A 25,886-nucleotide genomic window follows, 5' to 3' on the forward strand; every position below is an offset into this window, starting at 1 on the left:
TTTCCTCTTCCTTTCTTCCTCCCCTTCTTCCTTCTCTTTCTCCTCTTTCTTCTTTCTCCTTATCTTCCTCTTCTCCTCTTCCTCCTTTCTTCCTCCTCCTCATCCTTCTGCTTCCTTTCTTCCTCCTCTTTTTCTTCCTCCTCCTCCTTTCTTCCTCCTCCTCTTCCTCTTCCTCCTTTCTTCCTCCTCCTCTTCCTCCTTTCTTCCTCCTCCTCTTCCTTTTGCTCCCTCTTCCTCTCTTCCTCTTCTTTTTCGTCCTCCTCCGCCTCCTCTCTTCCTCCTCCTCTTTTTCCTCCTTCTCTTCTTTTTTTGTCGTCATTGTTGTTAACCGAAATGAAGGTTTCAGTGTAGGCCAGCTCTCTTCCCACATCCCGGAGCCTGTTCTAATCCCAGGAGAGAGGCTTTGTTCCATTTACTCCGTTCTGTAATTAGGTGCCCTCTGCTGGTCATACCTCCTCTCCACACCCTTGTTCGGTCGCTTCAGCGGCCTCACGCCTGCGCAGACGCAGGCTCTTCTGCTTACCTTCCCCGCCCCAGCCCTCTGGCCCTGGGGGGGCGTGGCTTGCTCGTTTCCGTCACACCCGCTTCCGGCATGGATCAGGGTGCCACGTGACTGCGTTTTGGGCGGAGCAAGATGGCGGCGCCCAGGAAAGCGGCGTGAGCTTGTTGCCGGGGGCGCCGTGTCCGGACCAGGGTCGCTTCGGTCACCGAAGCGCGCAGCCTGTCGCCATGTCGCGACTTATCGTCAAGAACCTTCCTAGCGGGGTGAGCACAACTCCTGGGGTTTCTTTAGGGGATGTGGGAAGATTGGGGGTGCGGGGGGAGGCTCCCCTTTGCACCCCACGTTCGTTCCGGCCGTGGTGGCAGCGTCTCCCTCCGGAGCTTCTCAGGCCAATCACCAGACCCCTAGATCTGGGGTCGAAGCCCGCCTTTGCCGCTTACTGGCCGAGTAAGCCCTTCCGCCTAGGATTTATGCACTTAACGCCCTTCTGCCTCAGTTTCCTTCTCTGTAAAATGAGGGGAGGGGGTTGAACTAGGTGGCCTCTGAGCTCTCCCCCAACTCCAAAGATTCCTTTTTCTGAGCCTCAATTTCCTCGTCTGTAAAATGGGGGTGACAACGTACAATCAATTTCATCGTAGCCACGGTCTCCTGGTGCCGCTTTGTAGCCTGGGGGTGACCCTGGGTATATAGTAGGCACTTAATAAATGCTCGCTGACTGATCGATTGCCCAACTCCTTCTAGCTAGTAAATAGCACATTTCCTTGTCTTAAGTCCCAGTCCAGTGCTCGTGGTGTCCAGTGCATCCTGCCCTTTGCCTGCAGTGTAGACCGTTGTAGTCTATTTGGGAAGAGTCTCAGAGGGCAATACTTTGTTTTGGCTGTGGTCGTTTTCTGAGTCTAGGAATGGTTATAATCTGGTAGAGGGGGAGGTGCCCCCACAACTCCTGTCTCTTTCCCTAAAGAACATAAGCTCCTTGAGGGCAAGGACTGTTTTCGTTTTTGTCTTTCTATCCCCCAGCATAGCACAATACCTAAGGCAGCATAAGTGCTCTCTGATTGGTTGATACAAAATTACTGATATTGGAAATTAAATAGGGTTAGGGTATTATAGAATTATAAATTATTGTTACTTCTTCTCTCTCGGCCAAATGACTGGCTGCATCTGAGATGGAAGAATGTAGCTCGAGTAGAGACCCTGGGAATCATTTAATCTAGTAGTATCATTTTATGCAGGAGGAGACTCCTGAGGCTGGCTTGCTGATTAGTCTGCTCCCATCAGTACTGGGTGCATCCCTGGCTATCTGGAGTCTTAACTGGGAATTTCAGTCCCAATACTTTTGATTCCAATCTCCATTTGCATTCCAGGCTTTCATTCAAGACAATAGTCTTCAGTGATTCTAAGCTATTGTATCATTTATGGCATAGGAAAGTGCCTTCTGTACAGAAGGCAGGGGAAGAAGGGCAGGGAGTGGGAGGATGAATTATGCAGTGAGGGAAATGCTTTTTATGCCTTTGAGGAGACATGAAGGGTGGCTTCTTTGGCAGAATAGTGGTGCTCCGTTCCTGGTGCCTTAAAGGTTCTTTTTCTCTCATTTTGATTGGTCTTTTGTGAGATGAAGGCATCTTATTTTAGTCTTCTTGGTCACCTCAGAGGGCTTTCCAATGATAGTTTAAAACAATAAGATAGATTTGGGCATTTCACAGAAGTGCACTGTATCATCTAAATAACCTGAGGATAGGTCAGGGTCAGGAGAGTTGGCCTCCCAGGGACTCATTCGGAAGTTACAGGACTTTCTTCAGATTTTCAGATCTTTCAGCTGTGGCTTCTCCTAGAGTTGTGAGTGATATTTCCAGCCTTACATTACAGGACCTACCTGCTGCCTGCCATGCCCTAACATGAGCTCTCAGCTTTATGAATGTCTGGGAGGAAGGCTGGTTCATAAGCTCCTAGATCTAGGCCTGGAAGGGATTGTAAAGGTCGTATAGTCCAATCCCTCACTTTACAAATGAGGAAACTGAGCCAGCCCAGGTGTTGTGAGTACTAAGTGGCAGAGCCAAGATTTGAATGTAGGTCCCAGGACTCCAAAGCCAGGGTTCTTTCCACTGTACCATAGCCTGTATTAGGCTCTAGGGAGATACCAGAGATCTGTGACCTAGAGATCATGTCAGTCAGGAGTTCTGTGAGTTTGATTTTTAAAAATGTTTTCATAACTGTATTTCAGTAGAATTGTTTTCCTTTGTAATTCTGTGTGTTTTATTTTATATTATTCTTTTTTAACTTTTATTTTAGACTCAAACACCAGAACGCAAATACAGAATAGAAAAAAGAAACAAAAGCATACCATAAACTTAAATATTGGAACTTAAATACAAAGTTAGAAAGAAAAAAAGTGCGTCATGTGCATAACAGAACATAAGAGAGGATTCAAAATATGTAACAATAAATTTTCATTTCAAGAAAGCCTATGTAATAAATACTCCATGTTGTGTTGGGAGCTGTTCATCTTTTCTTCCTTCCTCGTAAGTTTTCTTTTGTTCTCTGCCATGTACTTTTTTAGTTTGTTCCTTCCCCCCCAGCTGCAATTAAATGCAGATATATTTCTATATAGCTATAGATATATACATACACATATACATATATACATACATAATGCGGTTTATTTTATGCATTTAAAAACATTCTGAGGAGAGGTCCATAGGCTTCACCAGTTTGCCAAAGAGTCCAGGACACATAAAAGTTAATCCCTGGACTAGATCAGCCTCTCCATTTTACACAGGTGATTGATTGGCCCATGGCCACACACTGCCCCTAAGTGGCAGAGCTGAAACTGAGTAAGAAGGGCAAGACCCTGTGCTTGAAGGATGTAAGAAATGCCTCTTTCCCCCTCAGACAGAACTTGGCTCAGTGCTGAGAACACAAGACTGGAGCTAGAAGACCTGGACTAATTGCTGACTCTGATACTTAGCGTCTGTGTGTCCTTGGTACTTAACCTTCCCCCAGCTTCAGCTCCTTGGTCATCAAGCTGGAGACCATGATGCTTGTCTGTCCTACCTCCCGGGAACGGTTTGTAGGCTCTAAGGTGCTGCAGTAGTGGGTTAGTTGTAGTTACTGGGAAGAGTGGGTGTGTCTCTAGATCTGGGGATGTTACGGGGCTGTTGTGTAGAACATTACTCACTCATGGGCTTATTAAGAATGCTGGGAAGGCTTTCATGTGGCCATTACAAAGGAGGCAGCTGGTCATAAGGGGCATTTTCTAATCTATGACCTTCCTGATGTTAAGAGTCAGAGGAAAAACAATTTTGTCTCACAAATAAATAATCAGCATTGGCCTTTGATTTGGGGCCAGAGATTCCTTTTGATTTTGAGTCACTGCTTTCTCCGCTGAAGTTCTAATGCCAGCCACCTTCACATTCCTTTGAGGTCTTGCCTTCTTTCCATGCTCTGGTGGAGGCTTACCATATCTTCCATAGACCATTTTTGTGGGGTGAGTAGGTGGTACCACAGTGGACGGAGTGCTGGGCCTGGAGTTAGGAAGATCCAAGTTCTAATGTGACCTGGTTACTTACTAGCAGTATGTCCCTGGGCAAGTCTCTTAACCCCTCTTTGTGTCAATATCCCCATCTATAAAATGGGGTTAATCATAGTGCCCATCTCACGGGATTGTTATGAGGATCCAGTGAGATAATTTGTAAGGCGCTTAAACGCAGGTAACATAATAACTGTTAGCTGTTATTTAATGGAGCGTTGTTTTTTATATTTTAAATAAAAACCATATGATTACAGCTCCCATTTCTTGCGCCAACCCTATTCCTGTGTCATGGCTGAGAAAATTCTCCTCTCAGAGAGGAGAAATGACTAGCCCACAGTCCCACAGGAAGTGTTAGACCCATTACTCAAAGCAGTTCAGTCCAGCAGGCATTTATTAAGCACCAATTGCATGGGGCTGGGGATATAAAAAAGCAAAATGAAAAATGCTCCCTGCCCTCAAGGAGATTACATTCTCCTGGGGCATTACAGCATTCCAACAGACAGTGATTTTTAGATGTGTCATTCAGTTGTTTCAGTCATACCTGACACTGACCCCACCTGGGGTTTCTTTGGCAAAGATATCGGTGTGGTTTGCCATTTCCTTCTCCAGCTTCTTTGACAGGTGAGGAAATTGAGGCAGACAGGGTGAAGTGACTTGCTCAGATCATCAGATCTAATGATTATGAGATTGTGAGCTCTGAGGGTGGGGGCTGTCATTTAATTTTCTTCTCATCCTGAGTGTTAACCCTAATAAATGTTGATTGATTGATTGGCAAACAGATGCATGATGAGCTGAGAAGGAGGAGGGCACGAAGAGCTAGAATGGCCAGGAAGGGCCTCCTGCCGGGGGTCTGAGCTAGAAGGGGCTTAAGACACCACCACATCCAGGCCTCTCATTGTGCAGATCAGGAAGCTGGAGCCCAGGGGAGGAGGTGATTTGCCCAAGGTCAGATTGTCAGGTATTCTAACTCAGACTCTAAGCCAGTTCCATGGCCAGGTGGTCTTTCTGCCATACTTCCTCTCGGCCTTTCCTGTGTGCTGCTACTTGGGGGAAACTTGGGATTCTAAGAAGGTGTGGGAAGAGTGTATTCCAGGCATGAAGGACAGATTTTTGTTGTTGAGTTGTTGCAGTCGTGTCCGACTCTCCATGACCCTATTTGGTGTTTTCTTGGCAAAGATACCAGAGAAGTTTGCCGTTCCTTCTCCAGCCCATTTTACAGATAAGGAAACTGAGGTAGACAGGATGAAGTGACTTGTGCAGGGTCAGCTAGGCTGTGCCAAAAACACAGAGGCTAAGAATGGAACGTTGAATAGTGGAACAGCAAGTTGGCCAGGATCCTTTGAGGTAAACCTGGAAAGATAGACTGTAGCCAAATGGTGGAGGTTTTTAAATGCCCATAGCAGGAGTTTATTTTGTGTCCTGGGAGGAGGAGGAGCTTGGCAGTAATGTGTTCACATGGATGGATCAGAAAGGAGACAGATCGAAAGCTGAGATTCCAGTTAGGGGGTTACACTAACTCAGGGAAAAAGTGGTTAGGGCTGGAAGAATGATGGCCATGTGCAGGCAGGAGCCATGTTGGAGAGCCCAGCTGACGGGCTGGCAGGGGCTGAAGGAGTGAAAATGGCCAAGCCAGGCTTTAAGGTTGAGACTGGAAGGCTGGTGGTGCCCTCACCAGAAATAGGGACATTGGGAGGAAGGGCAAGCTTTAGGGGGAACTCAATGCATTCTCTTTGGGGCATGGTTGATGTGTCTCTATTAGACATCCAGTGGGAGATGGCCAAAAGGAGATGATGGACTGGAGCTTGGGGGAGAGACTAAGCAGGGCTATGGGGTGTGTGTGCATATATGCATATGCATTTTTATATATACATAAACACATGTATATATACCTGGAAAGCATCTGTGAATCTATGGGAACAGATGAGGTCATCTAGAAAAAGAAATATAAAGAGAGGAGAAGAGAATCTTGGGGCCACTCCAGTTATGGGGTGTAATAAGGATGGAGATCTAGCCATGGAGATTGGGAAGGAGATGTAGGAGAGAACCAGGAGAGATCACTGTTAGAATGGTGGAGGGGGAAGAGGTGGTGTCATGGTCTGAAGAGGTCGAGAAGGATAAGCATTGAAAACAGGTCATCAGATTGGGCAGTTAGGAGACCATTGGTGACCTGGGGAGAGCATTTCCAGTTGAGTGATGAGGTCAAAAGCCAGATTACAAAAGGTGGATAGACTACTGAGGGGGAAATGAGGAAGAGGAATCAATGAAGATTTTTTGCTGGGAATTTATGAAAAGGAGAAGAGAGATGGGAAAAAAGCATCCGTACATTCCAGGTTCCAGTGGAGGATAAGGAAGGCTAAGTTTGGGCAGCAGCAGGAAGGGGGAGCCAGTGGATCGAGAGATATTGAGGGTCAGAGAGAGTGAGACATGAGGACCAAAGGTACGAGTAAGGGGATTGCCGTTGGCGAGGAGACTCGGGCACCTCTTCCTTGGAGTCTGAGGCAGAGGAAGAGATAATGGAGGATGGTGTTGAGGGATTTTGGCTTATTGAAAAGGGGGGAGGGAAAGCTTCTGGCTGGTCACCTTTATTTTCTCTTTAAAGTAGGAGATGAAGTCCTGCTTAGAACAGAGATGGGAAAGCAATGGTGTGGGAGGCTTGAGAAGAGAAGGCTGGGTACAGCCACAGTGAGGAGCATCATAGTCAATTCAGGAAAAATAAAAGGATTGCCAGGCAGCAGTGAGAGCCAGTAGAAAATAAGCAGCATAAATAAGTAGTGGACTGCTTTGACACGGACAGTGGCTGACTTCTTCCACTGATGCTCAGCAGCATGGAAACAAGAGCAGAGAAGGCCCATGGTGAGGGTGAACCAGGCTTGTGGTCTGGCAAGGCCCATGTGGCCACAGGGCCAGGTGGGGAGAGGGACTGGAGAGTTGAGGACAGTGCGTGGTTGATTTGGGTCACTGTCCAATTCAGATTTGGAAGGGAGGAAAAGGAAGCCAGAGGAGGAATGAGGCAGCTGAGTGGGCTGGGTAATGAGGCCAGGTTTATAAGGAATGAGCCAGTGACCAAGATGGATAAAAAGGTTATGGTCTGAAAGAGGAATTCCAGATTTCTGAATCATGTAGGTCAAACAGTTGTGGATAAAGGGTAGGGATATTGTTGTGTTTATGGCTCAGGTCAGGTAAAGGTGCAGGTTGTTGGAGTCAAGAAGATTGCTGAAATGGGAGGCCAATGTATTTGCAGGGCCACTGGTGTATGTCAGTGTCCCTAAATAAGAGGGGTGCATATTGGGTTGAAGAGGAAGGCCCTGAGTCAGGCACTAATGTCCATGAAAAAGATGGGAGAATGACCTGAGAACTGGAAGAGAGGAGACAGCTTGGAAGTAGCAGTGAAGAGCCTGGGGGATGCTGACCCTTCCTCCTGCACTGGGGGGTTCAAGGTTGGGAGAGACAGAGGAGCTGGGCCTGGAGAGTGGCCCAGGGTGGCTTTGAGACTTCTGCAGGAAAGGACTGAGGAGAGATCAGCCCTGTCTTGTGGCTCCAAACCAGCACTTTCCCCACTAGACTGCCCTGTCCTTCATCATCTTGTTATCAAAGGAAGGGAACCCTGGAATTGGAAACAAGTGCTCTGGGCTTCACTCCCAGCTCTCTGGCTTCTGTCCTGTGTGGCCCTAACTGAATCATCTCACCTGCGCTGGCTCCTGTTTCTTCATCCAAAAAATGAAGGTGTCGAAGTCGATGATTTCTTGGGGCCCTTCCAACTTCTTTGTTGTTGTCTGCCTCAGTTTCCTCAACTCTCATATAGCATGTGCCTCTCAGGGTTGTTGTGAAGATCAAATGAGGTAATGTTTGTAAAGTGCTTCGCACAGTACCTGGCATATAGTAGGTGCTTAATAAATGCTTGTTCTCTTCCCATTCCACTTGGACAAGGCTTAGTGTCTTTTTCACTTAAAATAATAATGTATGACAAGGGTGATAGTGTTCAAGATTTTCCTGGAAGGTCTAAAATGTACTTTGGAGATTTGGTATGTATACTCCAGGTGGCTGTTCTGGGTTGGAGTAGGGAGGATGGGGAAGCCCAGATCAATTCAAGGCAACCTGTATTGATTAAGTAACTGTTTTATGCCAGGGTCTGTTGTAGGGGCTGGAGATACAAAGATGCAACAGGCCCTGCCCTCATGGCACTTACCCTGTAGAGCACCAACGTACCTTGTGGACTGATCGTAAAAACAAAACATACAAAGTGTGTTTGAGGCACTTGGAGCAGAAGGGATGATGAGATCCCTGCCTTGTGTCCCACTGAATGTCAGGAACAGGAACAGGGCAGGACAGAACAGCGTGGGTCCTCTTGCCACCCCGCCATGTTCATTGTCATAGATCCTTACCCTATTTAGAGGAACAATGCAGTGACCAGATCTCCCTCATTGAGGTCATGTGGCCCAGTGGGTGGAGTGTCAGACATGAAGTCAGAGAGCCCTGGGTTCTAATCTCTCAACTCCTGACACTTTGTAGCTGCGGGATTCTGGGCAGGTGACTTAACCTCAGAGCCTCATTTTCCTCATCTGAAAATGAGAATCCTGTCTCACTCACAAGGCTGTCGTAGGTCTCAGGTGAGGCCGTCAGATGCTGTCTCAATGTCAGCCTTTGTCTCCTCTGCTCCCTCAGATGAAGGAAGAGCGATTCCGGCAGCTTTTCTCAGCCTTTGGCTCCCTGACTGACTGCAGCCTCAAATTCACCAAGGATGGCAAGTTTCGTAAGTTTGGCTTCATCGGTTTCAAGTCTGAAGAGGAGGCTCAGAATGCCCTGGACCACTTCCATAGGAGCTTCATTGACACTTCTCGGGTCACGGTGAGTTGGCCCCGGCTGCATGCATGGCTCCTCAGGCATTCCCCTGCCTGTTTGACCTAAGTGGCTGATTCCTCATTCCCCCATCACTAGCTCCAGGATCACCACGGGGCTTGGGGGAAGTGGGCTGTCTTTCAGATGGTTCCATTACTGTTCACCTGAATTTCTCTGTCCTGGGCATAGTAGTCCTTTATTCAGGAAACATTTATTTAGCCCCTACTGTGTGCAGAGCTCTGTAGGGAAGGTACAGAATTTACCCAAGACAAAACCCCTGCCCTCATGGAGCTTCCTGGAAATCTCCAGTCTCAAATTGAAGTTTGTTCTTCCTTGGGAATCCTCTTGCTTCTGCCCCCATGTTATTTTCCCAGCTCTGGCCCTGTATCCTCTGCAGGCTGCAGTCATGGGGAAACCTGGCAGGCCACCTCTTCCATGGAGGGACAGACTTTAAAGATCTCTGTTGTTTCCTTCTCTTTCCCTTAGGTGGAGTTCTGCAAGTCATTTGGAGACCCATCTAAGCCCCGAGCCTGGAGCAAACACTCCCAGAAAATCACCCAGCCAGGGAAACCTGAAAAAAGCCCTGTGGCTTCAGAAACTCAGAAGGTAAGGAGTTTGACTTCCTCCCCCTGGTGTGTGCTTCGAGGTCTCAGTACGAGACTGGCCAGAGCCTCCAGGGAGCGCAGCCAAGGTGATAAAGGGGCCTGAGGCCATGCTGCATGGGAATCGGCTGGAGCAACCAGGGATGTTTAGCTTGGGGGAAAAAAAAAACTTGAGGGGAAAGAGAAAACTGTCAGCTTTGTTCCCTCAGTCCCCAGAGGGCAGAAGGGGAAGCACATTGACTATGGGGGCTGTCCTGGAGTGGCCCCTGACTGCAGGTCTCCACATAGAGGCCGGGACGACCACATGGGGTTTTTGCAGAGGGACTCTTTCAGACATGTCTTATAATAGACAGTCACTGAGGTCTGTCTCAGGGTTGGAAACCTCCGGAGGTGGCCCGAGGGCCCAGATCAGCAGCTACCAGGTGGAGGGTATTGTGAAGTGACTGGGGATCGAGGAAAGTAATTCTTTACATGTGGGATATTAGCCCAGTGTGAGGGGACATAGGAATATTACCACTGCCAGGCAGACTGGCCCCCCTGTAAGGGAAGAGGACCCTGACTAGGTCTAAGTACCACTGCTTAGGTGGCATTTAGGGACAGGGAGGTCCCAGAACATGGCAGTTTAGACCGGTGACATCCACTAACCATGGGTTGGATGCAACATTGATTGTCATTGACTGTTCCTTCTATTTTTAGGACAAAAAGAAGAAAAAGGCAACAGGAGAATTGGAAAAGGTGAGTGTGGACCATTTTTGGCAAGGGAAAGGTGGGCATTGGCATCAAATGGGGGAGGTGAAGGGCCAAGGTAAGACAGGAAGATAGCTTCCAGGAGCCAAAGAGCTGAGTGCAGTCAGCTTCCTGGTGCCACCGTTTGGTGGTCCAAGGGGTAGAGCTCTAGCTTCCTTAATGGTCAGGTATGTGACCTTCTTAGCCTTGGGGAGATGGACATTATTCTACCTCAGTTACTAGCCCATCTGTCTCCTCTATCCCAACAGCTGAAGAAAGATGCAGAGTTTCAGGAATTCCTGATGGTTCATCAGAAGCGAACACAGGTGGCCACTTGGGCAAATGATACTGTGGGAGTGGAACCAAAGAAAGGGAAGGCCAAGAGGGATGAGGACTACCTCAACTTTGATTCTGACTCAGGGCAAGAGAGTGAAGAGGAAATAGATGATGAAGACTCTGAAAGTAAGTGAGTGTGTGTGTGTACATGTGTGTGTGTTTCTCTTTCCATCCCTGCTGATGCTATAGAATGCTCATCATCTCATCAAAAAAGGCCCTGTGGCCTGGGAACCAAGGAAAGCCCCTCCGTGAGCCCCCAGGTCCTGCCTGGCATCTTGGCGTGGTTCGGTCATGTTCAAAGGAAGGGAAAGCAGTTTCTTCAGCTATAACATCTTACTCATGGCCAGTACTAGACCCCCATTGGTTCCTGAGGACTAGTTGTTGAAAGGTTTTGAAGGTCCTTGATGCCAAGCAGCTGGTGGAGCTCCACCTGGCGACAGCCTGGCGCCATGGAGCCAGGAGACCTGGGGTGCAAGTTAAGCTGTGCCAAGGCAGCCAGGCAACTACCATCCATCTTTAGATCCATTTCCCCATTCAGACAATGAAAAGATTATACTACGTAAACACTAAGAACCCTCCCACTTCTGACATTCCCTGTTCTAAGCTTCTTCCCAGCCCTGACATCCCCTGTTCTAAGGCCCCTCCCAGCCCTGACATGCCCTGTTCTAAGGCCCTTCCCAGCTCTGACACTCTCTGTTCTAATACCTCATTTTCCAGTCCTGACACAGTGTCTGTCCTAAGTGTCCTTAGGTCCCTTTAAGCCCTGGAATTCTGCAGTTTCTGGCCTTGCTTCCTCTCCTCAGTGGGGAATGCCATCGCCTCCAGTGGCAACAGTAATACAAGCTCGACCGGAGATCCTGCAGCTCCTGAGGGCCACAGGCAGGATTCGTACTGTGCTCTTGCAGCTCTAACGTCCAAGGCTCTTCCCACTGGACCGCAGGTGGTCACCGACGGGAGGAAAAGAGAGCCCTTCGTGGCTGCTTGATTTTGTCACCCAGCACACCTCTGACTGTCTCACACTGATGGTGGCAGAACATCAGTAGGCTTGTAGATTTAGGGCTGGAAGGGCCCTTCAAAGTCATCACATCGAACTCTCTCATTTGACTGATGGAGATGCTGGAGCCCAGAGAGGTTTAATTATGTGCCTGGAGTCACACAGCTAGTAAGCATCATAGGTAGGATTCGAACTTGGGTCTTCCGGACCCTAACTCTAGAATACTCTCCACCCCTCTCTCCCTGACATGGATTTCCTTTATTCTTTGAGCAGAGGAAAGCCCTGCAGTGAAGGCAGCGGAGCAGAAGGAGCTTTCCGACATGGATTACTTGAAATCCAAGGTGGTGAGAGCAGATTCCTCAGAGGAGGAGGAAAGTGAAGATGAGGCCATGGCGAGTGAAGGGGAAGATGGCGACGAGGAGCAGGAGCAAGAGGGGCTGACACCAGGCGCCAGAGGCTCCAAGAGCCTTGGGGAGAAGGGGGCCAGCCCAGGAGAAGGGTGTACCGTGGGCAGTAGGCCCCCAGCAGCCAGGGGAGAGGTGCGAGATCCTTAGTGGGGGCGTGTGCTCCCCTTGGGGTGCAGCCGAGAGGGGGGATCCTCAGCAATCGTGGGGGTTTGTTTTTAATTTAGAGAGAGCTTAGAGATGAGGAAAACCGAGGCTTCTTAAGAGGGACAGTGACTTGACCAGGGTCATATGGCAGCAGGAGCAGGGTTTGACCCCAGGTGTTCCATGGCTTTGGCCCCATCCCCCCAGTTCAGAAGCCTTTGAAAGGGCCTCTTCCTGCCCTGGGGATAAACAGCCTCTGACACCATGTGGTCCCTTGTGGCCTGAGTCTATCCAAGGCACCAGCTGCTGGCGATCGTCTCATCCTAGGGCTGTGGTTTCCCAGCCTCCTTTGTAGCCAGGTCTCATTACTCCTGCCTGGCAGCCCACATCTCCGGGCCCCGTCGCTTTCTTTTCCTTACCTTCTTTGTTCTTTCTTCCTTCTGTTCCCTCCCCTCACCCTTCCCACCTTCCATTCCTCTTCTTTCTTCCCTTCTCTTGATCTCTTCCTTCCTGCTTTCCACTCTCTCCCCTTTGCCCGTGCCTCACTTTGCACTACAGACCATTCTTTTGCTGTCTGTCCCATCTCCTTGTCTGCAGAGTCCATAATAAATCACCATATGGCCCTTTTCTGAAGCCTGACCCATCCATAAATTGGGAGTGGGAATAGAGACGGCACCAGGGCGTTGGCCAGTGAGGAGACCTCTGCAGGCGGGCTCCAGCCTCTTGACCCTCCATGGACTTGACCTGTCCCAGCCTGGCCTTGCCCTTCTCTAGTGGGGGTCCTTGGCCTCACTCTGAGGGCGTTCCTTTCATATCCTTCCCTTTGTCCTTTTTTGTGGCCATTCAGGTGACGAAGCCAACCACCCAGTCCGAGCCCACCACTGCTTACACGGTGAAGCTGCGTGGAGCACCATTTAATGTCACTGAGGTGAGTATTCAGTCATGGCGGAAATGCTTTCTGGACCTCCCTCAGGACCCTTGCCATGGGCCAAGCGAATTTGGGAAAGGTGGGACAAAAGGAACCCTTCTCCTGGTTGGTGAGCCCAAGGTGTAGGTGTAGGGATCGTGACTTGGAGAGTACACTCCATCGGAAGCCTCTCTGATGCATCCTCAGGGTATGGGGCTGATCCTGAGCTCTTGGACACTGCCAGGGGACAGCAAGCTCATGCAGGCCATACCAATCTGGAGAGGCTTCAAATACAGCTCCAGGGACAGATTACTGTTCCAGGACCAGACTAGCTAAGTGTCACCAGTCTATTGGCCAGTAGACAATGGGTTCTTGGGCCAAGGTGATCTGGGCATCATCAGTTGGTGGTTTGGCATCCAGTAGTATAGAACCAGAGAACTGAGATAATTCCCCAAACTTATCAGCGTTCCCATCTTGTTTACTTATTTTGAAATCACTGTTTGTAAGAGTCTAAATCTTCCTCCAAGAGATGCACGACGAGGGCACAAAAGTTCTGTCTTCTGACCTTTTGGAAACCCAGTCCCTGTTGCTAGCTGTTAGCTGGTGAGCCTTCTGTGGGCATCCTGGCAGCACAATGCCCCTCGTCAGCGAGTGGAACGTGCAGGCTTCCATCAGATCTGCTCTCAGAAGCCTGCCCGATAGATTTCCGTAGTTTCACCTTGCCGTTGTTCCTTGAATTGAGTTGATCCCACATTACTTTTTATTCATCTTTTTTTTTCCTTCTCTTTCCAGCAAAATGTTAGGGAGTTCCTGGTGCCCCTGAAGCCTGTGGCCATCCGCATCGTGAGAAATGCTCATGGGAACAAGACAGGTAATGACTGGGAGCCTTCCTGAGTATGGTCAGGTGCAATGAACGAGGGAATAGGGGAAGAAAATAAAAACAACCCATTATCCACTCTCCTTTGTCTTTGGGTAAATCATTCCGGAGAGGAATCAGCCCCGCCTCCCCGCCTTTGACTTTCCTCACCTACTTCAGACTTCCCTGAACACAGCTGTGAGCCCACGTTTTCATTGTTCTGAGGACCCACGCTAGGCCAGGGAGCTCCCAGTGAGCAAACTCCCCCTGCCAGTGCAGGTTGGCACTTTCCTTACAGCCTACCGTCTTCAAGAGCTGACCAGAGTACCGAGAAATAGAGTGATTTGCTCAGGGTCACACAGCTAGAATGTGGGGGTGGGTCAGAGGTGGCTCCTGGAACCCTGTCCTCCCAACCACCCCTGTGAGATTCTTGTTCCCATTGTCAGAGGAGGAGACTGAGGCTCAAGGAAGGGAGGGGACTTTTCATGGAAGGGGCAGAGTGTGGAGCCGAGCTCAGATCCCCTGACCTGAACCCAGGGCTCAGTCTCCTGTACTCCAGGGTCCTCATATCCACCCAAGGATTTAAGATAAAGAGATATTGCCTGACTAGTCTCCAAAACAGCTGGAGACATGCCCTTGAGCAACCTTGGAGTTGGGACATTCTGTTTCCGCAGCTTCCTTCCAGCCTAGACATTCCCTGGGGGAAGGGGGGAGGGGCATTTATAACCCCACAGCCTAATGTCTGAATGGGCACCATGGGCCCAGGTGAGGGATCAGGCTTGTTTTGGGCTGTCCTGGAGGGCAGAGCCAGGGGTCATGGAGAGTGTGGAGAAGAGGCAGCTCCGGGGTCAGCATCTGTCCCTGAACAATCACAGTGTCCTCTGGGCTCAGGCCAGGGAATGAGAAAGCTGGCAGTGTGATTGTCAGGTGTCTCAGTGTAGACACGCCTTGGCTTTGCTGCCTGTGAGGGTGTGTGTGTGTGTGTGTATATGTGTGAGGAGTGTGCCTTGTGTATATGTGGGGGGGTATGTATATGTGTGTGCATATGTAGGAGTGTATATGTACGTGGGTATGTGTACACGTGTATTGCTGAATATGTATTGGCATGTGTGTGTGCTTCATATGGTGTATATTGTGAGTGTATGCATGTGTGTGCGCTCGAGCGCACATGCTCACACCTGGACCTTTCCCCCCAGCCCTTGAGGCCAAAAAGGGACCTTACCTATGCCTTTGTTTCCTCTCAGGTTACGTCTTTGTTGATTTCAGCAGCGAAGGGGATGTGGAGAAAGCCTTGAAACACAACAAAGAATACATAGGTAAGGAGGGGTCTGGGGTCTCTAGGGATTCTGTCCACCATTTGCTACCTGTGTCACCTCAGACCAGTGCCTTCCCCTGCCTGGTCCTGGGTTTCTTCATTTGTCAGTGGAGGGGGTTTAAGATTAGATGGTCTCTGGGACTCTGGCTACCTCCATGCTAGGGTTCCGTGATTCCTGTGGGAACTTGCCAGGCCTTGTTCTCGGGCTCCTTGGGCCTCTCCAGCAAGGGATCTGTAGCCCAAGGATGACGACATCTCTTAAGCTAGGCAGGGAATCCCTACTTTAAGATGTGGGAGGCTTCAGGGATGGAGCTTCCCCCTAGTATTTGTTGAACATCTGCTAGCCTGCAAGGAGTAGATGTTCTCCTGGAGGATCCAACGTAGTCTATAGTGAGTATACCGGGGTGCAGAGGGTACTAATTGATGGAGAGTCCAAAAGGCTTCATGACAGAGGTGGGGCTTGAGCTGACTCTGGGAGGAGACCAGGGCTTCAGAGAGGTGGAAGGGGTGGGGATGGGGGGCCTTCCAGGCATGGGGGACTGCCAAGGCACAGGCATGGAGGCAGGAAATGGAATATTGTCTGAGGGATGGCAAATGGGCCAGCATGGCTGAATGTAGGGGGGCAGAAGGAGACTCACATGTCAGACAGAGGAGTGTGTATTTGATCCTTGAGACAGACAGCAGAGCGCTGCTACAGCTTATTGAGTGAGTGAGTGAATGAATGAGTTAATGAATGAATGGGCATTATTAAGTGCTCATGGTGCCAGGCTCTGCTCCAAGTGTTAGGGCTGCAGAAACAGAACTAAAGAGGTCCCGCTCCCCCAGGAACTGCCATTATAATGGGGTTGATCCTTGGGAAGCCATTGGCATAGTCTGGGTGGGAGGCAATGAGGGCTGGGCCTGGAGGGGGGGGTTTCTTCGTGTGAGTGGAGGGAAGGGGCCATAAATGAGATGATTTGTGAAGATGAAAGCACAGGGTGGGGCAGCAGGTGGACAGAGGAGGCCAAGCTTGTTAACCCCAGTGAGTGGGAGCCTTGTGGCCGGCTTGGCAGTAAGAGACTCTGTTTAGAGGGGAAATGACCACGAATTCTGTCTTGGACATGTTGAGGGTGAGATTCCTGTGGGACCAGAGCTGAGGAGGAAGATCAGGCCCGGATGTTTAGACATCTGAGTCATCTGAATTCCGTGGCAGGGAAACCTGTGGGAGCTTATGACATTGCCAAACAGGAGAGAAACGGCCTGGACGAAGCCTTGGGGGTGCTTGTGGCTAAGATGCATGACGTGGATGAGGAATGAACAAAGGAAGTAGAAGTAGAGTGATGACAATAGTAACTCGTGACTATGGTAGTGATTAATTATATAACCGCGCTCTGTGTGTGTGTGTATGTGTCTGTCTGTCTGTCTGTCTCTCTCTCACACACACACACACACACACACACACACACACTCTATAACAGTAGTCCCCTCTGGCCTTTCCTGGGAAGGGGGTAGGAGGGGCTCAAGTTAACCACTGTGTGGCCCCCTCTTCTGGTCTCGCCGAGGGTGTTCGCCCACCTCGGTCAGATGTACCTCAGGCTGGCCTCCGCATCTCAGGGGGCAGGGAGCTGAGTCTGAGGGTCATCTCTCTCTCTCCCAAAGGCGGCCGCTACATTGAGGTGTTCAGGGAGAAGGGGACCCATGTGACCCCGAAGCACCAGAAGGACCACAAGAAGGTGTGGCAGGGCCGAGAGCTCAAGGAGGGCGAGGAGGAGGAGGACCTGGCCGACTCTGGGAGGCTCTTTGTGAGGAACCTGCCTTACACCAGCACCGAGGAGGACCTCGAGAAGATATTTGCCAAATATGGTAAGGAGTCCGTTCTCCACTTTGCTCCACAAACTCCTCCTGGTTTATCATGTTGGAAGCTTGAGGACTCCAGAAGGTCCAGTCAGGAGGTCTATCTGTGCCTGGGCCTGTCACCAGAAGGCCCATAGTTACCTTTTGACTCTATTACTTGTTAACTGTGTTACCTTGGGCAAGTCATTTGCCTTTTTAGCTCCTCAGTTTCCACATCTCTGAACTGAGGGAAAAGCATATTCTCTAGTGAGAAACATAATTCTTTTCAGGGCTTCAGTTTGTCCATCTGTAAGATGGAGTCATTTGCACAGCCTTCTTACCTCAGAAGATGAGAGCTTGTCCATTTTTTCAACTCTTGTGGAGTGGGAAGAGGGTTGGAGTGCAGGAGGAGGAATCACAGGCAAGTAACTGAGGCTGGGGGCTTCCTTCCTGCACTCTCTCATTCTGCCTGGTTCACTTGGAGATCCAGGACCAGTGAGTTTGCTTGCCAGAGCCAGATGCATTAAGAGGCCTTCTGGTGGTATGGGAAGAAGGCCGCAGGATGGGAGGTGGGAAGCCCGGGCTTTCTGGGCTCACAGGATCCTCCCTCGAGAGCCAGAGAGGTCTTCAGAGGCCTTCAGATCCAGCCCCTGCATTTTCCAGATGAGGAACCAGAAGCTGAGGAGTGGGGGTGGGGGAGCACCCACCCACAGTCCCCAGGGAGTGAACGTCTGATCTGAGATTAGAACCCAGGGAATCTTGACTCCCAGACCAGCCCTTTCCCCTAGATCCAACTTCTCCTCTCCTGCTTCACTCCCTGGGAGCCTTGGGATAGCCCACCTTCCCTTTCCTGGTCTGATTTTCCTCATTTGTGAAATGGGGGCATTGGGTACCTCCAGAGGGTGTGGGTTGGAATGTGTTTCTGCTGTTTAAGTGTGTGGGGAGCCCAGTTTGATCAGGTCTGCTTAGCTCAGGGTCATCCTAGCATGGAGAGTCTAAAGGCACGGGACTGTCAGTCAGCAGCCACTTCAGAGCTGCCAGGCCCTGGGTTAAGGGCCTTCCGGGAGGTCACAGCTTCACTCTGCGAATAAACTGTAGACCAGACAAATTAGAGATAAGCAACAGAGAGAAAGCATTAGCATTGAGAGGGGCGGAATTTTAGCTGAGACTGGAAAGAAGCCAGGAGGCAGAGAGGATGAGGGAGGGCATTCCTAGCATGAGGCACAGCCAGTGCAAATGCCCAGAGTTTGGAAATGCAAGGTCTTGTGGGCGAAACAGCAGGAAGGTGAAGTCCTTGAGTTCATGCCACATGAGGAACAGTTGAAGGAAGTAGGGGTATTGCCTCTGAACATGAGAAGACCTAAATGGGGACATGCCGTGTCCTCAGATATTTGAAGGCTGTGAAGAAGGGTTTGATTTGTCCTGCCTGGTCCTCCCTGGAGGTCAGGATGAGGAACAATGGAGGGAAATGGTAGGGAAGCAAACTTAGGAGTTTTAGAAGGGAAATCTTCCTACTGGTTATGACTGTCCCAGAGTGCAGTGGGGCTCCCCCTTGCTGGATGGCCAGGATGGCCACATGGCCGGGAGGCTGAGGAGGGGACTCCTGGAGACCTGGGGTGGACTCACTTGTCCAGAGCTGCCTCTCTGTGCACTTGGAAACACTAAGATGGGACCAGTCAAAGGTCCTGCCACCCCACAGCTGGTGGAGGTTCCGTGAAGGGCCGTCAAGGGGAACTTGGAACAAATAATAGGCTCAGAGTGCTTTCACCACGGCAGACCTGTGTCGTGTGTGTGACAAGTCCTATTATCACCGTTTCATGGATGTGGAAGCTGAGGCTGGTTATTGCACAGAGTCACAGTGCTGGAGGCAGGATTTGTACCCGGGTCTCTGGACTCCCAAGTCTACCAGTCTTTTCATGGAGCTCTTCTGCCATGGGAGTTAATGTTCTGGAAGGTAATGACTCTGTTCTCCCATGGCCTGCCCCGTGGTTTGAAAGGAGCAGCATGCCAGATGTGGTCAGACATTCTGTTGGGCTGGGTAAACTGAGGCAGAGCCAGCATCATATTTCCAGTGTTCTTCTAAGTCAGCAGATACCCTCATTACAGGCCTCATCTACAAACATAGATGAACATATGAACATAGATGTGGTGACTGCCTGCCAGGATCTCATGGTTTTTCTTTCCCAGGTCCCCTGTCCGAAGTCCATTATCCCATAGATGGCCTGACCAAGAAACCGAAGGGCTTTGCTTTCATCACATACATGTTCCCTGAGCATGCAGTGAAGGCCTATGCGGAAGTGGACGGACAGGTCTTCCAGGTGAGCCACTCAGTCTGGGTCAGTGACCTTTGTGGGCACCTGTCAGGTGGCCCTCACTCCGTCCCCCAAAGAGCCAGGCATACTCCCTTAGGGCTTCCTCACCTCTCCATGTGTAGTCAGGTGCCAGGTGTTGTCCCTTCGCCCTAAGCAGCACTAGCCCTACCCCTCAGCTCTTCTCCACTCCCAAAGCCTCTTCCCTCATTCAGGCCCTGACTAGCCCTTCCCTGACTTCCAGTGTGGTCTTCTTTCCTCCAGCCCCTCACCTCTCCATTCTTCCACACAGTCACCAAATTGATCCTCCTAAAACACAGGCCTGACTGGCACCTTCCTCACTTGAGAATCTTCTATGGTTCCCTATCACCTCTGGGATAAAATACAAAGTCCTCACCTTGCCATCAAGAGCCCTCCACAATTGGCTTCCTGCTTTTCCAGCCTGATTTCCCGCTGCTGCTCTTCCCTCTTCTCCACTGCTGTTCTTCCTAGATGACATCCCATCTCCCTCCTCCATGCCTCTATACAAATACTTGCCCATGTCTGAACTTCATGCCTCCCTTTTCCATACGCTTTACGTACCCAGAGCTTCCCTGGAAGCAGAGCTCAGGTGCCTGCCACCTCCTCCCCTGGGCCTTTTCCTGGTCACCACCCTCCTAAGTCAGTGCCCCCACCCTCTACCCTATACACACCTGAGAGGCCTCTCTCTGACTTCCATGTCTACACATTTTATAAGGGGTTCTCAGAGTGTAGTTTGGGGATCCCTAGGGGTCCTCCAGACCCTTCCAGGGTCAAAACAACTTTGATAATAATACTTTAGACATTTTCATTTCTAATGTGGTAAATACCAATAGATACAGCCCACATAAATCAAAGCTCTTGGAGTCTTCAGTCGTTTTCAAGAGAGCAGAGGGGCCCAGAGCCCCCAAAACTGGAGAACCGCTGCCCTAGTAGAGGGTAGCGACATGTCTCATCTGGGTCTTGCTGTGCTCATACTTAGTTCAGTGTCCCTCCCAAGTGTCATTTTTACAGAAGTGTGTGTGCTTGATTAAATTAAATTGAATTGAAGCTGGTGTCAAGCCCTTGAGATTAACCTAGTGATCTTCCATGTAGAGGCAGCTTGGGGTGATGGAGGGAGGGGTCCCCCTACCCCCAATGTTGTCAGCACTGGTACTGTAGGCAAGACACCATTGTTCCTGGAGTCTGTTCCCTCATCTGTAAAATGGGGCTGGAGCAGGGCTACCTTTGAATGGACCTACCCTGTCTCGCCAGGTTTTCATGAAGCTTCACTGAGATAATTTCTCAAGGGCTTTGCAAATATTGAAGGGTGGTCTACATGTCAGTGGCCGCTGTCAGGATTATGGGGGCAATCAGCTGTGGAGTACGGCAGCACCCTGGACGGGCTCCTGGTATCCACTGGTTAAGGCGGTGGGAGCTCAGAGTTCTTGTCAAGAAGCTTCTCTTCCCCCATTAGGGCCGGATGCTCCACGTGTTGCCCTCCACCATTAAGAAGGAGACCAGTGAAAACTCAGATGCAGCCTCATCCTCCTACAAGAAGAAGAAGGCATTGAAGGACAAAGCCAGCAGTTCCAGGTCCTTGTCTTTACTCTCTGGGTGCCTTCTGAAGGCATGGCAGTGTGAGGCCTCATGGTGCAGAGTGCTAGGATTAGAGCCCAGCAGACCTGGATTCAAATCCTGCCCCTGGCACGTCCCCACTACTCTATGTGGACAAACCACTGGCCTTTCTGAGCCACCGTCTCGTTGGTCAGATGGGGATAATTAATACCATCAGCTGAATCTCTGTCCCAGAGGTGATGTGAGGTCAGACGAGAGAATGTATATAGAGCACTTTGCCCCTCTTAAAGAATATCATCCATGAGTGAAAAAGTGAGTGGGTAGGCGGGCGAAGTGTCAGAGAGGAGGGCTCAGGAGTTGTGTTTGCCTTGACATGTATGATGTGGAGGCTAGAGTGCTGGTCTCGAGTTCGGGTCCACCCCCAAAAACTTTCTAGCTCCATGACCTCGACAAAGTCACTTCACATGCGCACACACACACACACAGCCTCAGTTTCCTGCCTCTCATTTGGGAATAATTATAGGACTGATTGTGAGGAGCAAATGCGGGCATGTGAAAGCCCTTTACAGGCCCTCATGCCCTGTCTCCATGTTTGCACTAATGACTGTTAATTCCTTTTGGAGTCAGATTCCGCAGATTTGAATCCCTGCTGTTCTTTAGTACCATGTGACCTTAGGCCAGTACCCACCTCTATGGGCCTTGGTTTCCTCATTTGGAACTTGAGGGCATTGGACCAGTTGAACTCTGAGGCCCCTTCCAGCCCTAAATCTAGGAACCTCTGCTCCATCTTGGCAGGGAGGGAAAAGGTGGATATGGGGCATAAGGGACACTGTCGTGCTGAATGCTAAGCTGGTCCCTGTTCTCTGGCTCTTGGGCCAAGAATTTAGAGAAGGGCTGTCAGATAAAGCTATATTACACTCAGGGCAGGATGAGAAAGCGTTAGGGCCTTGAGGTGATGGCCAGGCTGTGAACATTCCAGCCCCTTCCTGTGGCCTGCCTGAATTCCCCCTGTCCATCCAGCGGCCCAGGGAAGTGCAACATCAGATGTTTATGCTGTTTGACACTGAGCAAGCTCACGTAACCTCCCTGAGCGTCTTCTGTAAAATGAAGGCCTCAAGGGTCCCTTCCAGCTGTAGAAATGTGATAATAATACCTATGTAACTTTGTCCTTCTTTAATAGCAGATTCTACATCCCCACCTGACCCCTCCCCAAGCTTCTCATTGTGGAATGGAGACTATGGAGTCAGCTAGCTCTCTGTTATCTGTGGTGAAGGGTCAGAACACAGCTGTGGACAAGGCCATGCAGCTTGAATTCTCATCTGGGCTGGTTGTTGCTGTCTCTTATAACATGGTCGATCTTTGTGATATTGTCTGCCTCAGGGTGCTGATGCTGAAAGTGTATGGCAAAGGGCAGAAACCCAGGAGGGTGCTGAGTGAGAGAGGAAAGCCAGTCTGCTGTATTGAAACCAGGCCAGAGAAAATCTACCAAGTGAACAAACCACTGGGGGAGATTTAGCTCAATGCGATGGGAAGTGCCCAGAGCATCTGGCTAATTGGCAGCTCTGAGCATGGGTAGGGTTTAAAACAAGGTTTGCAGGTCATCCTTCACTGTCCCCCTCCCTAGCCCTTTGTTCCCTGTGTCTCCCTCACTCTGTCAGCCTGAAGCTGACCATGTGGCCATGGTCTTCCTTTGCACACTTTGCTGTTTCCATCCTAGGATCAAAGCTACAGCGATACCAGCACCTCAGAGATCATCTGGTGTGACCACGTCATGTTGTTGATAAAGAAATTTGTTGCATGGGTAGTAGGTGGCAGAGCCAGAGTGCAGATGTTGGTGCTGGGACTCCCACATTCAACCCTTTTTTCTTGGCTCCCGTGGGTTTCAGTCCTCTCATCTGTAAAATGAAAGTTTCAGGTAGATGGCACCTGAGATCCTTCCCCTCTATGGCTTCTGCAAGGAGTGGAGGGTGTGGAGCTCCCAGTGTGGAAACTCCCTGCACCAATGAAGATTAGCAACTCTCCTCTAAGTTATAGTCTTCCAGGGTAGCTTAGCGGGTCATAAGATCGCAGATCCAGGCCTGGAAGGCATCTCAGATACTCAGGTCACTTTATGGGTGAGGAAACTGAGCTGCTGGCAGCCTTAGGTGGCAGGATTGAGAAAGGGACACTCAAGGTTTATTGAGTCCATCATCCTTGTTCTGTATGTGGGGAAACTGAGGCCGAGAGGGTTAAGGGCCTTTCCCAGGGTGACACAGCCAGTAATTATCTGTGGTAGGATTTGAGCTCACAGTTTCCTGCCTCTTGAGTCCAGAGTCCTATGTGCTGTGCTGCCCTCACACAGGCAGTAAGCAACAAAAGTGGGATTCAAACCCCAGTCTGGTGGTTCTAGAGCTCTATATACTGTCCTAGGGATGGGAGTTAAGTGACTTTTTCAGGGTTAATCAATTTTTCTCAAAGGCAGGACTTGAACTCAAGCCTTCCTGACTCCAAACACAGCCGTCCATCCATTATCCCACATCCCCTCTTCTCCTGACTCTGAGTAATTCAGATGAACATTGAGACATTGCCTTCACTGGACTGTAGGCCAGCTAAGCAGGATCTAGACTGTGTCTCTGAGTCACAGATTTTAAAGAAAAATCGTAATTTTTGGAACAAATTCAAAGGCTACTCCGAACATGCTGGAGAAAGTATCGCTAGTCTTCCTGGTGGGTGATCTGCCTCTCATTTGGTCCTCAGCCTCCTTCCCTGGAAAGGAGATTTCTTGGTGTGAAGAGCATGGCTCGTATTTCTCTCCCCTTACATACAATTCAGATAACGCATTATTTCCTTCTCCTCTATCTCCTCAGCTCTCACAACTGGAATACACTGTTTATGGGGACAAATGCCGTGGCTGAAGCTGTAGCACAGAAGTACAACGCCACAAAAAGCCAAGTGTTCGACCATGTGAGTGAACATCCTTCTGGACAAGTGCCAACTCTGTAGGCCAGAGCCCTGGGGTCATGAGCCCACTCTGGGGAAAGGAATTAGCAGAAGGCCGTCCTGGGGATAGATGCCAGTCAAGGTCACGACTTGCACCACTAGAACAGACAGTTCTGCAGTGGTCCTTTGCCCAGACTTAGTCTCTTTATCTGTGAAGCCCCTAAATGACGCTCTCCAGGACCCTGGGATCCTCACACTCTTGCCCTCCTCATTTGCCATCCTTGATAGGTTGCAGGCCCTGCTTGGATTATGAAGACTGAAATTGAGATTTTGTTTCTTTTGGCCAATTTCTGGCCAATCAACCAAGAAGCATTTATTAATCACTTTCTGTTTGCCAGTTCCCATTTAGAAGGTAGAAGAGGGAGGGCTCAGGTAAAAAGTGTGCTACCTGCCTTGGGGTAACAGGAGTAACGACCAGCCCCATTTTTCTAGCACTTGAAGGTTTCTTCATGAGAGCCCTGGGCAAGTACTACTGTGTCCACTTGATAGAATGGGAAGCCCCTGAAGGGCAGGAGCTGTGTCTTCATTGCCTTCTTATCCCCAGTACATAGTAGAGCCAGGCCTTGCACATGTTAGTCCCTTGAGAGGTGCTCATTGAATTGAGCTGAAGCTCAGAGAGGTGAGCAACCCTGCTCCTGGTCGTATAGCTAGTGAGAGCCAAGAAGAAAGATTCAGGCCCAGGGCTTCCTGATCCCATATCCGGCCCTCTCTCCACTACATTATTAATCAAGTAATTAACATTGATTAAGTGCCTACTATGTGCCAGGCACTTTGCTAAGTGCTGGGGATATAAAAAGAGGCAAAAGTCAAGTTGCTGCCTTCAAGGGGCTTACGGTCTAGTGGAAGGATTGTATGAACTCATTGTGGGCAGGGAGGCTCTGCCCAGGATTTGGGGTGAAGGCAATTACCTCCCATCAACTAGGGTTTTTCTAGCATTCAGAATTCTACCTTAGCTCTCTGGTAGTCATTCAGCTGTATTCTCTGCTGCCCTCAGGGCATCATGGGATCAGACACCTAGACACAGCTGAAAGGAGCCTTCGGGGTCAAATGTATTTTTAAATTAAATACATTTTAAATACACTTTAATATTTTTTAAAACCAGCTTTTTGTCTACATCACATTTATATCCCTCCTTATCCACCGAAGTCATATCTTATAACAAGGACTTTGAGAGGGAAGGGGCGGGGAAAAGAAGGAAGAGGGGCGGGGGGGGGGAGGAGAGAGAGAGAGAGGAGAAAGAGAGGAGGGATGGAGGTGGAGAGAGAAGAGAGAGAAAGAGACAAGGGGAGGGAGAGGAGAGAAGAGAAAAGGCAGTTGAGCATGTCTGACAGTAGAGGCAGTATTTCCTATCCATAGTTCCCCACCTCTGCATTGAGATGAGGCAGCTCTTCTTTGAGGCCAAACTTGATCAGGATCATTACACAGCTCAACCCCCTCATTTTACAGGTGAGAAAACTAGCTCAGAAAAGTGAATGATTTTGCCAAGGTCACACAGGAGTGACAGAGCCAAGACTTGAACCCAGGTCCTCTGAAATCCATTGATTTTCCACTGAACCAACCAAGGTTTTTCACCAGGCCTTGTTTCAGGGATAGAGGTTTTTGACCCCTGCTTTGTGACCGTGAATCCTGTCTTACCCTCTCCGTAGGAGATCAAAGGCAGTGTGGCTGTACGGGTGGCCCTGGGGGAGACTGAGCTGGTCCAGGAGGTGCGTCGGTTCCTGATTGAGAATGGCGTGAGCCTGGATTCCTTCAGCCAGGTAAGCTGGGCCTTTGGGCCCTAGACAGGTGATGGCAAACCTAGAAACAGGGCCATGTCACCCGACACAAGGATCCTTGCCATGCACATACTGACTTAGAAAAGCACATATTAGTGTTATCTGTGTTAATTATAATTTTGTTTGTTTTGTTAAATATTCTCCAGTTACATTTTAATCTGGTTCAGACCACACTTAGGGGTGTTGTAGGCCACACCTTTGATGTCTCCACTCTAGGGAACCTCATTTGGTGGTTAGAATTGGAGGATTAAGGGAATTACTGTGATTGATGTGAGGATCTGACCT

At 49.8% G+C, this 25,886-nt stretch overlaps 1 protein-coding gene across 3 annotated transcripts in view; it reads left to right on the forward strand.

Moving 5' to 3' along the window:
• Positions 1–615: 615 nt before the first annotated feature.
• RBM19 (RNA binding motif protein 19) overlaps positions 616–25,886 on the forward strand; it is a 197,071-nt gene continuing 171,800 nt past the window's right edge. For 2 of the 3 annotated variants that reach the window (XM_036759174.1, XM_036759164.1), the window contains exons 1-14: positions 651–765; positions 8,694–8,876; positions 9,354–9,473; positions 10,166–10,204; positions 10,465–10,657; positions 11,799–12,064; positions 12,921–13,001; positions 13,773–13,851; positions 15,081–15,152; positions 16,790–16,993; positions 19,151–19,281; positions 20,747–20,865; positions 23,694–23,790; positions 25,473–25,583. In XM_036759174.1, the coding sequence (XP_036615069.1) occupies positions 730–765; positions 8,694–8,876; positions 9,354–9,473; positions 10,166–10,204; positions 10,465–10,657; positions 11,799–12,064; positions 12,921–13,001; positions 13,773–13,851; positions 15,081–15,152; positions 16,790–16,993; positions 19,151–19,281; positions 20,747–20,865; positions 23,694–23,790; positions 25,473–25,583 (1,731 nt within the window). In that variant the 5' untranslated portion in view covers positions 651–729. Of the gene's footprint in view, positions 766–8,693; positions 8,877–9,353; positions 9,474–10,165; positions 10,205–10,464; positions 10,658–11,798; positions 12,065–12,920; positions 13,002–13,772; positions 13,852–15,080; positions 15,153–16,789; positions 16,994–19,150; positions 19,282–20,746; positions 20,866–23,693; positions 23,791–25,472; positions 25,584–25,886 lie in introns of all 3 variants that reach the window. The other variant, XM_036759156.1, reaches the window with a different exon arrangement.

The sequence above is a fragment of the Trichosurus vulpecula genome, chromosome 1 (genome assembly GCF_011100635.1).
Source record: "Trichosurus vulpecula isolate mTriVul1 chromosome 1, mTriVul1.pri, whole genome shotgun sequence".
In the NCBI taxonomy this organism is placed as follows: Eukaryota; Metazoa; Chordata; class Mammalia; order Diprotodontia; family Phalangeridae; genus Trichosurus; species Trichosurus vulpecula.